Consider the following 13367-nt stretch of genomic DNA (forward strand, 5'->3'; position numbering starts at 1 on the left):
CACATGGCAGCAACTCAATGCATTTAGGCATGTAGACATGGTCAAGACAACCTGCTGAAGTTCAAACTGAGCATCAGAATGGGGAAGAAAGGTGATTTACGTGACTTTGAACGTGGCATGGTTGTTGGTGCCAGGCTTGTCTGAGTATTTCAGAAACTGATCTACTGGGATTTTCACGCACAGCCATCTCTAGGGTTTACAGAGAATGGTCCGAAGAAGAGAAAATATCCAGTGAGCGGCAGTTCTGTGGCCGAAAATGCCTTGTTGATGCCAGAGGTCAGAGGAGAATGGCCAGACTGGTTTGAGATGATAGAAAGGCAACAGTAACTCAAAGGTTGGTGGTGGTGGTGGTGTGGGGGATATATTCTTGGCACACTTTGGGTCCCTTAGTACCAGTTGAGTGCCACAACCTACCTGAGTATTGTTGCTGACCATGTCCATCCCTTTCTGACCACAGTGTACCCATCTTCTGATGGCTACTTCCAGCAGGATAACGCGCCATGTCACAAAGCTCACATCATCTCAAACTGGTTTCTTGCACATGACAATGAGTTCACTGCACTCCAATGGCCTCCACGGTCACCAGATCGCATTATGGATGTGCAGCCGACAAATCTGCAGCAACTGCGTGATGCTATCATGTCAATATGGACCAAAATCTCTGAGGAATGTTTCCAGCACCTTGTTGAATCTATGCCACAAAGAATTAAAGTAGTTCTGAAGGCAAAAGGGGATCCAACCCGGTACTAGCAAGGTGTACCTAATAAAGTGGCCAGTGAGTGTATATCAAGGTGAAGACATACTGCACCTTTTCCCTGGAAAACATTATCCTTGCAACAACTTGTCGGTAAGTGTTTAACACAAACAAGCAAAATTCCAATTTAACCACACCAAGGCAGGTCTGCTTAATCGCTCAAATGAATCATATATATCATCCTGCTTCTGCCGAAACCAGATAAAAGAAGAGCAGTGGGGTGTCACATATAGTAAGTCAATCACCACCCAGAAAGCTAACGAGGCAGGAGTTGTGGGGAGGACATCATGCATGTTGAGCCCAGGAGGACATCATCCATGTTGAGCCCAGGCTGTAGCGCTCAGGCTGTCAGAGAGACGTGCCAGGTACCATATCAAGTGTTCAGACTTTTGGCAGATCAATTCCACTTCCTTATTTCAAAATAATAATTGATCCCTCAAGCAGGCCAGCTGTCTTCTTCAGCGCCATCTTTTCCAAACAACAATACAGTTTTCCAAACTAGGTGTGCATTTTATTTTACAACTCTCAGCACTTTGTTTATTTTTATTTTTTATTTTTTTATCACTTGTGGAATTTGTCAAGACAATATCTGCAAACGATGGTGTGAGAGGATCTGATGTTATCTTATGCTGTCACAAAGGACAGAATTCCATGTTACATTCGGGAGGGACAGGGACACACCCTCTTAACAGCAGGTAGGAGGTATTACCATCTGGACATCGACTTAGCTTAGGTCATTACCTCTCAGGACCAAGCCCTTAACAGTTTTGAGCCATCTATGACTACGACTTTTAAATGAGCACTGATTTAACATTGTACTTTGTAAAAAAAAACTGTATCTGTATTTGTAATGTATTGCATGTATTGCACTGTTATGTATTTATTGTATTCCACTGTCTGACCGATTGCCACACCTGAAGTTCCTATCTATCTATGTATCTATGCATCTCTCTCTCTCTCTCTCTCTCTCTCTCTCTCTCTTTGTCGTTCTCTCTCTCTCTCTCTCTCTCTCTCTCTCTCTCTCTCTCTTTGTCGTTCTCTCTCTCTCTCTCTCTCTCTCTCTCTTTGTCGTTCTCCTCTCTCGGTCTCGTCCTCTCTCTCTCTCTCTCTCTCTCTCTCTCTCTCTCTTTGTCGTTCTCTCTCTCTCTCTCTCTCTCTCTCTCTCTCTCTATCTATCTATCGTTTCTTACAGTACAGCAGGGGAAATGGGTTCTGTGGTTGAATAGTTTATTACAGACCATGTCAGCCAATTTACATGTATGTTGTGAAACAGTGAACAGTAAACAGTTGACTGTGTTCGTAAAACAACAGTTACCAGATCGTATTACATTTTGAATGATGGGAATGTGCTCAACTCCAAACCCAGGCCATTGCTTCAGGCAAATGCTTAGTCAGTCATAATGACTTCCAAACATGGACATCGGCCAAGTAATAATACTTTAAATGAAGGACCTATAGATCACACTATGTGTCATGCCTTGCAATTTGCTTTTGTCACATCATCACAAAGTCACCATAATCTTCGGAGGAGCCTAGAAGGTTAGAAGAGTTTCCCACCACTGCACAGGACTTGACTTGGCTCAGTCCAGGAGCTGTTCGCTCCCAGGAAACAAATCTCTACCCTGCCCTGGTGTTCCGAAGTGACATGTATTCACATACGCACACAGGCTTATGTGTTTGCCTTTAAAGGCTGGGTGCACTAATGAATGCATATTAATGTCTTATCACAATGACTTGGCACAATCATGCACTGTTCATGAGGCCTTGGAAACTTCAGAGTAAAAATTCGCGTTAAGTTATTTGATCCTGTTGGTTGATTCTGATACTCTCAAGAGTGGGAAACTCTGGAAGTTTCAGAGTAAGAGTTTACTAGTTCTGAGCACACATGAACACCACATCATCATCTAATAAATGTCCTGATATTGAGACAGCTGTCTTTGAGCATCACTGTAGCCTCAGACGTTCGTGGCCATAGTGGCCACAGTTAAAGAGAGGCTACAGGGGTTTGAGGTGTTGACTGTATGGTTCATGATATCATGTTCATCAGTTTCTTGTCTCATTAGACCGAGATTAGACAGTCCTCAGCTTAAGCTCTTGGGAGTAGGGAGTTGTGCCCCTTTTTGACCAATCAGATCCTTTCTTGACAATCTTTGTCTATTTTTGGGGGACCCGTTCTTTGGCTTGTGAGTGCTAATTTTAATTAGCAATTAGCACATTAGACAAACCTAATTTTGTCTTCAATCCCCAAACAGCCTTTCCCCGACTGGAAATTGGAGACGTTTAGGGCTGTGGTTTTTGAAAATCTTTTGTTTTTGTATCTTTTCATCTTATTTTTTAGACTACATAATGTGGAAGACTGCCATTGTGACATATGTAGACATATGTAGGCATGGTGCTGGAGATAATGAATATGATGTTAGAAAGTGGTGAAATGGCCCTTTAAGATTGTTAGGTAAGCAAAAACAGACAATGAGTACGGTATGGAATATTCTTAACGGCTTACGATGGTTACATTGGAAAATGAGTCAATGACATCACCTTCCACCACAGAGGGACAGCAGGGTGGATGTGTAGAGTTAGAACACTGGTCAAACCAGTCTGAGATGTTGGGCTGGGTTATACACTGTGTGCAGGCACAGACTGTGTGTCTGGTGGCATAATCCTCTGCTGTGTGAGGACTAAGTCCTTTGCGACTAAATGTTTTATTAAAAACAACAACAGATTAACAGATGATACTTTGGTGACCTTCCTTTTTTTAAATGAGCTGCATTGTTGTTGTCACGCAACTCGACCAGTAACCTGAGGACGAATCAAATGGATGAATCAGTAATATTTGACTAAACGATACTGGAGATGTGTATTCCCTGTTAGACAGACATGAAACCTCCCAATACACAAACCAGGAAAAGCAAGTATGAGGTATTTTTGAAGAACTGAACGCTTTTGGGAGAAAGAATCAATATTACAATCAGTGCTAAAGTATGTGGGGTTTACAACCACTGCTGTGTGTATCGTACACTACTGTTCTTTTGGAAGAAAGCACTGACCTCACAAACCTTGCTGCAGCACCGCGATAACGTTCATACTTAAATAATGATTGGTTGAGAATTTGGTTGAAAAATTGCATTCAAATTGTTTTTATATCTCATAACTTTATTTACATGATGTAAGGTTACATTAAAATATCACCCTACAGATAAACCATGCCTAGTAGCCCACCTCTTTAAAATAATCCTTCAAACCATTTATCATCACAACCAAAGAAGAAAGGCATTGATGGATATAACTTTTCATATTGCATCTTTTCAACCAAGTTAGTAAAACATGCAAAGCAAAAAATAGAATATATAATATGAAAATATAATGGACATTGAGATAGAACACGATGATTTACAAAGTAAGGAACGTCAAAACAATTAATTGTGATGGGGGTAAAAAAAAAAAAAAATACCGGTTCAGGAGGCCACACGACATGAAGCTTGAAGATATTTTTCAAAGAAAAGTTAATTCATGGCTTTCATTAATTTCCACTCTAAGTAGCAATATACAATATATAATACATTACATAACTTGTCAGTGAAGAAGAGATTTATAAATGTGAAATGTTAGTTGTTTTTGTGATAAACATTCATGTAAATCTTAGCCCTGTACAAATGCTCTTGGTATTATTCGATTCAAATAAATGGGTATTGATGCATGAATACTGTATAGAATGCATCTACAGTAAATGTGACATGAATTTGGGAAATATCCGATAACACAGAGCTGTGGGAAGCGTGTTTTTGTTTTCCACTTGTGCACTCAGGAAGGCTGGCGGAGGTAGAAATCGTAGGACCATCCCCTGATTTCCACCTACGCCAGCCTCCACAGTTGTGCACCAATCAACTTACGGTACAACTATTGCAAAAACCTTGTAACCTATCAATCTCTTTTAATGCATTGAATATGCAGGCACTTACAAAATACATTGTTTAAATTAAAGTGTTTCAAGTGACTGGTTATGGCTGTAACTGTTTTAGCTATACACTATATCAGTGAGCAGGTGTAGGGTTCAACAGTCAGTGGGTCTAATTCATAGTAAATATCTGCTTCTTCTGATTATGTGTGACATAAAAAGGCAATGAACGGTTGTTAAATGAGATGACTGAAACCATTGATGGATATTGTCCTGGTCTTGTGTGTGAACAGGGACCGCGGGCAAGGAGTTTATCTTCAAGGGCCTCAGGAAACAGGCAGACCTCAAAGCAGTGGAGCATACAGGGAGGGAGGAGACGGCTTACGAAGGAGTGCTCTGAGATACAAACAAAAACACACATTTGAACAAAATTAACCAAGGTATTATGAGACAATGTCAATGTCTGCTGAAGACCGCAGCACGTAAAGATGCAGAGGTTGTTTCAACGTAATTGGTAACCAATAGATAGGTGACAAAGTCAAAACTGAATGTGTTGAAAGATAAAACTGTCCATTTAAGCTATCAAAATGTCAAATGAATCAAATCAAATGAAGAAAGAGTTTAGAGATGTCACTCACGTTTAAACAGTGTCCAGTGAGGCAAGGGCTCTGATGAGATGAGACCAGGGACAGACCAGGGACAGGCCAGTGACAGACCAGAGACAGACCAGAGACAGACCAGGGACAGGCCAGTGACAGACCAGGGACAGACCAGGGACAGACCAGGGACAGGCCAGTGACAGACCAGAGACAGACCAGGGACAAACCAGGGACAAGCCAGAGACAGACCAGAGACAGGCCAGGGACAGACCAGAGACAGGCCAGGGACAGGCCAGGGACAGACCAAGGACAGACCAGGGACAGACCAGGGAATTCCAATGGTGTTTAATGGGAATTTGGAGTATCTTGCTCCTTGCTCTTAAAGTTGGAGCATCTTCCTCTTTGCTCTTCATACAGTAGGAGTTTCTTAGTGTTTTTTTACTGTGCTGGAATTGCTTTGTCCATTTGTGACTGTAAGACGCTAAGATACATGAATACTGCATAGTTTTAACTGGTTGGTAGTCCATTCAATACCATGAGCAGGTAGAGGACATGTAGAATCCGGACGTTGGCAGAATACTCTTTTAGTGGCAGTGTAGCCTAGAAGGGAAAAGATCTTAAAGCTTGGTATTCTTGAAGCGTATTTCCTCCAGTGTTAATAATTGTCCTGTGACTCCTTATTCTGCTCTGCAGATTGGAAGCTTGCCTGCCTATTTCTATAACTTTTTTCAAATGATTTTCTCTTACCAAATATACACAATGTACAGATAGATCTAATTTGGTTCATCATAGAAAATGTATACTTTCACATGGATACTTTCTTCAATGGCGTATGACCGAAAAAAATATACTGAAAATTAAAAAATCTCTAAATCTCTGATATTTCAGCTATAGAATATTCAATACGATAATGATAACTGTAAATTTAAAAAATAGAAAATATTAAAACCTGTTAATATGTCTAACACTGAAAACCTTATCATGAGTATCATTGCAGTTGCTCAAAAAATACGATAGTTTGAATTACAGCTCTTCTATATGAAGTGTATAAACAAAGGTTCAGCCGCGGCTAAAGTCAACCAAAAGCTGACTTCTAAGACCAGAAAATACAAATGAGGGAGCAACAGAAAATATGCCTTTATAAAGCAAAACGGAATAAACTATGAACAAATGACCTTGAAGATCAAAAACACTGCTCTAATATAACTGCAAAGTCCCTTACTAAGCACCAAATGCAGAGCAGAATAAAGGTAGTCTTTTGTTGATACTTTATGCAACTGGTGAGCACTGTGGCTGTGTTGTGTTAAATATTCTCTCTTCAGAACAGCAGTTCCTGCCCGTTGCCAACGCTGCCAGGGCCCGTGCCAGCTCATCCATGATCAGTCCACTTTGTGGTCCTGCATCATATCGGCGGCCGTAGCTGGTGGAGCTGTAGGAAGAGGAGGAGAAGGTTGTGGAGAACGGAGAGCCTGTGGCGTCGAAGCTGCCCCGTCTGGAGCCTGACCGGGAACCGGTTCTAGAACCGGGCCGAGATCCAGAGGCGGACCCAGAACCGCTGACGCTGTATGGACTGTAGAGACCTTTACTGGACTGAGATGAGGCTTCCAGCAGACGCAGACCGGATCCCTCCTCCACCATGCTTCTATCCATGGCATCCTTGTATGAGATCTTAAGCTTGGTTTTGGGGCAGGTAAGGTATTTGGAGTATGCGCTGACATCCCGTAGCTTTTGTGCAGTGCGGGCATCCAAGGTGCCCTTCTGTACAGCATCATCGAGCGCAACTCTGCCCGTAACGTCTGGTTCGATTAGTCCGCCAGTGAGATATTGTACCTCCAGGAAGCGTTGGCCAGCCTCGTAGTACAGCCAACCCTTCTTTAACGCTTGTGCTGCGGACATTTTTGTTTTAGTTCTGGGATCCTCGAATCCATTGTAGGCCTTCTGTGCAAGGTTAATGCGGTCGACCATGATCTTATCCACAAGTCCTTTGTTCATTGCGTCTGCAACTGTGAATTTCTCTCCAGTGTTTGGGTCTATAATGCCCCCGGTGCAGGCCTGAGCCTCCAGCAACCTTTGACCTGTGATGTTGTCGACAAGATTTCTGTGCATGGCTTCTGTGATGGACACCTTCTCCAATGTGTCTGTGTCCAGTATTCCGGCCACAGGGCCGGTCTCCTCTGTTGGGTCGTTCCAAGTGGTCGCTGGGGTTTTGATAGTGGGCACTGGGCTCATGGGGTAGGATGAGGAGGAACCGAAGGAGGATGAGCGCGATCTGCTGCCACTCGTGTTTCCAGCCAGCATATCGGCGAACTCTGTGATGGACAGAGTGCCAGCGCGATACTGATCCAGGGCAGACTGGTCAATGAGGCCCTTGGAGATGGCATCATCAATATCATACTGCCGCCCAGACCTCCTATCAATGATCATGGACTTCACAACACCATCGGATGAGGATATGGTAATCTCCTCCCACTCACACTCCTGCTCTGCAAGCTCCATGTAGGTCTGCTGGTCAATAAGCCCCTTGCGATACGCCTCGTACACAGACATCTCTTTGCCCGTCTCGGGGTCCACAATGACGACTCTGCGCTTACGCACGGAGGACTTGGAGGATGTCTTCCTCTCACTCTTCCTCTTTTCTTTCAACAGCAAAAGTGCAAGTCCTGTTTCGGGGTCTATCATGCATCTCTCCATCAGCTGTAGGTAAGTGAGATTCTCCTCAGTGTTGGGGTCGAAGAAGCCTTTAGTGTCGTCAGAGGGGTCCGTCAAGATGCTGTTCATCTCCTCGTCAAACAGGCCGCGATCGTAGGCCATCTCGACAGGCAAGCGATGGCTCTCCTCCGGATCAATGATGCCCCCGGTGGCGATTTGGGCTTCCAACAGACGAATGCCGTGGTCTTTCAGAATGAGCCCCTTTTTCATGGCCTGGAACAGAGAGATGATCTTGCCAGAGTAGGGATCCTTGTAGCCTATAACCGCACGCTCAGCTGAGACGAGTTTGTCTTTGAACTCCGAGCCTACGACTCCCATCTTAACAGCCTCACTCACATTCAGCTTCAGGTTCTTTATGGGGTCGATGACATATCCTGTTGCTGCCTGAGCTTCGAGAAGTTCAAATGCAGTGCCTGGTCTGATCATGTTCTTTTTCATGGCTTGATAGATGGACAGGCGGTCTTTAGTGGATTCTACATAAACCCCAGCGATGCAGCTTGTGCCCTCAAGATATTTTTTCACTTTTCTGCTGACCTCCTCTACACTAATGAGACCTTCAGTGAGCTCATTGTACGTCTTTTGGTCAATGATCTGAGAGCGGAGCAGCTCATCCAAGGTGATTTGCTTTCTGAGACCCTTGAAGAGCAGTTGTCTGTCCGCCAGTGACATCATTCGCATACCGCTTTCTTTATCAACCCTGCATCTCTTCAGTAGCTGGGCATAGGTCAGTTTCTCATCTGTGATTGGATCAACATAGCCCTGCACGTCACCATTTGGATCAGATATCCTGTCATATGTCTCCTTGTTGATGTATCCACGTTGCATGGCAACATCCGTGGGGAGGTGGAAGTAGTATTCTGGATCCATAAGACCCCCGGTGGCAGCCTGGGCCTCCAGAAGCTTTAGGGCATAGTCCTGGGGGATAAGATCTTTCTTCATAGCTTGGAAGAGAGAAATCACTTTTCCACTGTAAGGGTCCCTGTAGCCTGTGACGGCCCTCTCAGCGGACAGAAGCTTGTCGTGGATCTCAGGGCCGACTAGAGCTTTGCGCACAGCCTCATCGACTGTTAGATATTCATCTCTCACTGGGTCAATGATGAATCCTGTCGCTGCTTGGGCCTCGAGAAGACTGTGGGCAATATCGGGCTTAATGAGGCCTCTCTTCATGGCCTGGTAAATGCTGAGCTTAGAGGGGGAGTCTGAGAGGATTCCAGCAATGCAGCCAGAGCCAAAGAGATACTGCTTTACAGACGGCATTTCCATGACCTCCCGAATAGTCATCTTCTCTTGCTTCAGCAGGTTGTATGTTTCAAGGTCTATGATACGAGAACTGTACAGCTCCTCGATGGTAACCCTCCGCCTGATCACGTCACATGACATGCTCTGCTCGGTCTTGAGTATCTCCCTTTGTTCAATGATTTCTATGACGATGATGATCATTCTATCCTTTGTGATTTGTCCTGAGCGATACTGCTCTATGAGTCTGAGCTTCTCCTCCTCCGGAAGCAGATTTGACGTCATAATATCCCACAGCGTCATCGTCTTTCCTGCAAAGCTCTCATGGGGAATAGCCACTTGAGTGTCAGCCATGTCTGCCTGGGCCTGCTCTTCAGTGTATACATACGACTTTTCCACTGCACCTGGAGCCTCCGCCTTTGAGAGGGGCAGGAAGCACAGGCCAGTGTCAGGATCTCTTTTGCATTTCTCCTGCAGCTGTTTGTAGGTGGCACTTTCATTGGTGTTGGGGTCAGAGAAGCCCTTGACGTCACCAGAGGGGTCAACGAAGGTCTTCGCCATCTTCTTGCTGAAATAGTCACGTTGGTAGGCCACATCATTGGGAACGCGGTGGCTGTTGACTGGGTCAATAATTCCACCCGTGGCCACCTGGGCCTCCAGAAGAGGAATGGCATGTTCTCTTAGCACAAGCTCCTTCTTCATGGCTTGGAAGAGGGAAATCTTGTTCCCTGTGTAAGGATCTTTGTAACCAGTCACTGCTTTCTCAGCGGACAGAAGTTTTTCATGAAGCTCAGGACCAACAACTCCTACTTTTACAGCATCATCAACAGTGTAGGTCTGATTTTTGATAGGGTCAATAATGAAACCGGTCGCTGCTTGTGCCTCCAGCAATGGAAGTCCTGTATTTTGTCTCAATAGATTCTTTTTCATTGCTTGATAGATGCTCATTTTTTCGTTTGAGTCTCCAATACAGATGCCTGCAATGCTATCCTCACCTTGTAAATACTTCTTGACTGAGCCAATGTCACTGATTTCTTTGGGTTTCTTTTTGCCCTGCTGGAGTTGATCAAAGGTAGCTTTATCAATGATTTTGGACTCGAGCAAGGAGCTGGCAGTGACTGGTGCTCTTAGGCCTTCAAAGCTGGCCTTTTTCTGTTCCAGTTTTTTGGTCTCCGTTTCATCCACCATTGTCATTACAATCGTAATCATCCTTTCAATTGTCACTAGTCCATATCTGTACTGCCGAATTAACTCAATTCTTTGCTCCTCTGTAATGTATTCAGAGTTGATGATCTCCCAGATGGTGACTTTCCTTCCTTTGAAAGGTCCATACTCCAACTCCACCATCGCTTTGTTGAGGGCGTCTTTGGTTTGGACCTCGCTGAATTGATGCTCTGATTTTGACTTCATGGCTTTCTCTGCTTGTATGGCTTTCTCTGAGAGTGGGAGTAATGGTAGACCGGTTTCTTTGTCTGTGACACATGTTTTCATAAGTTGTGCATATGATGCGTCCTCCTGCGTGTTAGGATCATAAAAGACTTTAGTTTCGTCAGTATTGTTGCTCAAGGTCTTACTCATGTCCCCGTCAAAATAGCCACGTTTGCAGGCCACATCATTCGGAATGCGGTAACTTTTGACTGGGTCAATTATTCCCCCAGTAGCAAGCTGAGCCTCGAGGAGACGAATACCCTGGTCTCTCTTAATGAGGTCCTTGTTCATTGCCTCAAATAGGGATGCAGTCTTTCCAGTGTAGGGATCTTTGAATCCACTCACAGCTCTCTCGGCAGACAGAAGTTTTTCATGCAGCTCCGGGCCAACAACACCTGATTTAACAGCCTCATCCACAGTGAGTTTTTCATTTTTGACGGGGTCAATAACAAATCCAGTCCCAGCCTGAGCCTCCAGAAGATTCAATGCAGTCTCTGCTGAGAGCATCTCTTTCTTCATTGCTTGATAGAACGGCATTTTCTCCTTGGTGGCTTCATTGATCACCCCAGCAATGCTGTGTGTTCCTCTCAATGCTTTCTTAACAGGCTCCATCTCAGAGATTTCTTTAAGAGTGGTTTTACCATTATGCAGCTTGTTGAGCAGGTCTTTGTTGATGACCTTGGAGTCCAGAAGCTCGGTGGCAGAGACTGGAGTCCTCAGACCATCAAACACAATTTCATTCTTTTTCTCTTTGTCTTCCACAACAGTGATAACAATTTTGATTATTTTCTCCACTGTGATTTTTCCTGTCTTATACTGACGAATCAGATCCTTCCTCTGGTCCACTGTGAAATACTCAGAGTTAATGATTTCCCAAATGGTCACAGTCTTTCCCGCGAATCTTCCAAATGGCACAGAGATATTTGCTTTACTGAGTGCATCTTTAGCTTCTTCATCTGTACGAACAGACATGTCATCCGTCGTGTCACTTTGCGCGGCTTTATCAGTAATAGGTAAGATGAGCAAGCCTGTCTCTGCGTCTGGTGTGCACCGCTCCAACAATTGTTGATAGGTGAGTTTCTCCTTAGTGCTTGGGTCAAGGAATAACTTTGAGTCGTCAGCAGGGGTCGCTAGAGTCTTGTTCATGTCAGCATCGAATTGGCCCTGCTTGTAGGCTGTCTGGAGGGGGACGCGATGGCTATTGACGGGGTCAATTATCCCGCCAGTTGCAATCTGAGCATCCAGAAGTCTAAGAGCCTGGTCTTTCTCAATCAGGCCTTTTTTCATGGCTTCAAACAGTGAAATTGTATCACCGGTATAGGGATCTTTGTAACCAGTAGCTGCTCTTTCTGCAGAGAGCATTTTGTTATGGAGCTCTGGGCCAATCAGCTCCTCCCTTACTGCTTCATCTACGGAGAGCGCTCTGTTTTTAATTGGATCAATGATGTATCCAGAGGCTGCTTGAGCTTCGAGGAGCATCGAGGCAGTGTTGGGGGTTATTTTCTTTTCTTTCAAGGCCTGATAGACACTCATTTTTTGCTTGGATGGAGTCAAGACGCCACCAACAGAGTTCTTGCCCTTGAGGCATGTTTTCACTTTCTCGATTTTGCCCAGGTCTTGTACTGTGATTTTACCCTTCTTCAGCTTGTCAAACTCCTTTTTGTTCAGTATCCCAATCTCATGAAGCCTGCTTGCGGGAACTTTCTCCCGAAGCCCATCGAAAGCCAACGGCGATTCTCCGTTTCTCTTCGCGCCGTCGACATCCGAACCGTTGAAAACCTTCTTCGTGGTTTGCACCATCGTCATGGCAACCAACTGCTCCTCGGGGATCTCGTCGGTTTGAATCTCGATTTCTTTAGTGTGGGACGGCGCTGGTTTCTGAGCGACCTCTAGCTTCTGCAGCTTCTCACGAAGCTTTTTATTCTCCTCACCCAGCAGCTTTTCTTGCTCAAGCTTCTTCTTTTCAAGCTCTTGCATCTCCTTCTGCTTGTTGAGCATCTCCTCCTCGGCATCCTTCTGCTTCTTCACAGCAGCATCCATGGTGGCCTGGAGATTCTTCTTCTCCTGCTCCATCTGCTTCTGTTGACGTTCTTGCTCGTCTTTGAGGGCTTTGGCCTTCTTGACTTCATCCTCAAACTGTTTCTCAAGCTTCTTTTTCTCGTCCTCGATGAGCTTCTCTTTTTTCAGCAACATTTCTTTCTCTGTGAGGAAAGTCTGCTGAAGAATGGTCTTCTCCTGTTTGATTTGTTCCTGTTGGGCATTAGCCATCTAATTTGGAAAAGAGAAAGAAAATATAAGAACACCAAAGAAAACATTGCAAGTCTTAAAGGGATAGTTCACTACTTTACACCGAATAGTCATATGGTTCCTTACCCTTAAAGTAGTCTATGGAGAAACTGTAATATGTGGTTCAGAATTGTTTAAGTAGCTAACTTGAGCTAACTTTAGCCACACTAACAAAAAACAATGGGAGTGATTGAGGCAAGTAGACTTAGTTCAAAATGTGTGGACAAATCACCTCAAAGTAACCAACCAAGTCAGAGTTCCTTTGAGTTGATTTGGCCATGCAAACTTAGTCTACTTGTCCCTATCAGTCACATGGTTGTTTTGTCAGCAGTGGCTAAAGCTAGCTGAAGATAGTAGCGGCTATTTAAACAACTCTGAACTATGGTTTACAGTTTCCTCTGACCTATAGACTACTACCATAGTGATAGTAACCATAGTGACTATAACCATAGTAATATCC

At 44.4% G+C, this 13367-nt stretch overlaps 1 protein-coding gene across 1 annotated transcript in view; it reads right to left on the reverse strand.

The window, feature by feature from the left end:
- Positions 1-6098: 6098 nt before the first annotated feature.
- The window catches only part of pleca (plectin a), a 49580-nt gene continuing 42311 nt past the window's right edge, over positions 6099-13367 (reverse strand). Inside the window, exon 33 of the mRNA XM_083684282.1 lies at positions 6099-12889. Coding sequence (XP_083540408.1) covers positions 6518-12889 — 6372 coding nt within the window. The 3' untranslated portion in view covers positions 6099-6517. The remainder of the gene's footprint in view (positions 12890-13367) is intronic.

This window comes from Argentina silus (assembly GCF_951799395.1).
Source record: "Argentina silus genome assembly, chromosome: 14".
Lineage (NCBI taxonomy): Eukaryota > Metazoa > Chordata > Actinopteri > Argentiniformes > Argentinidae > Argentina > Argentina silus.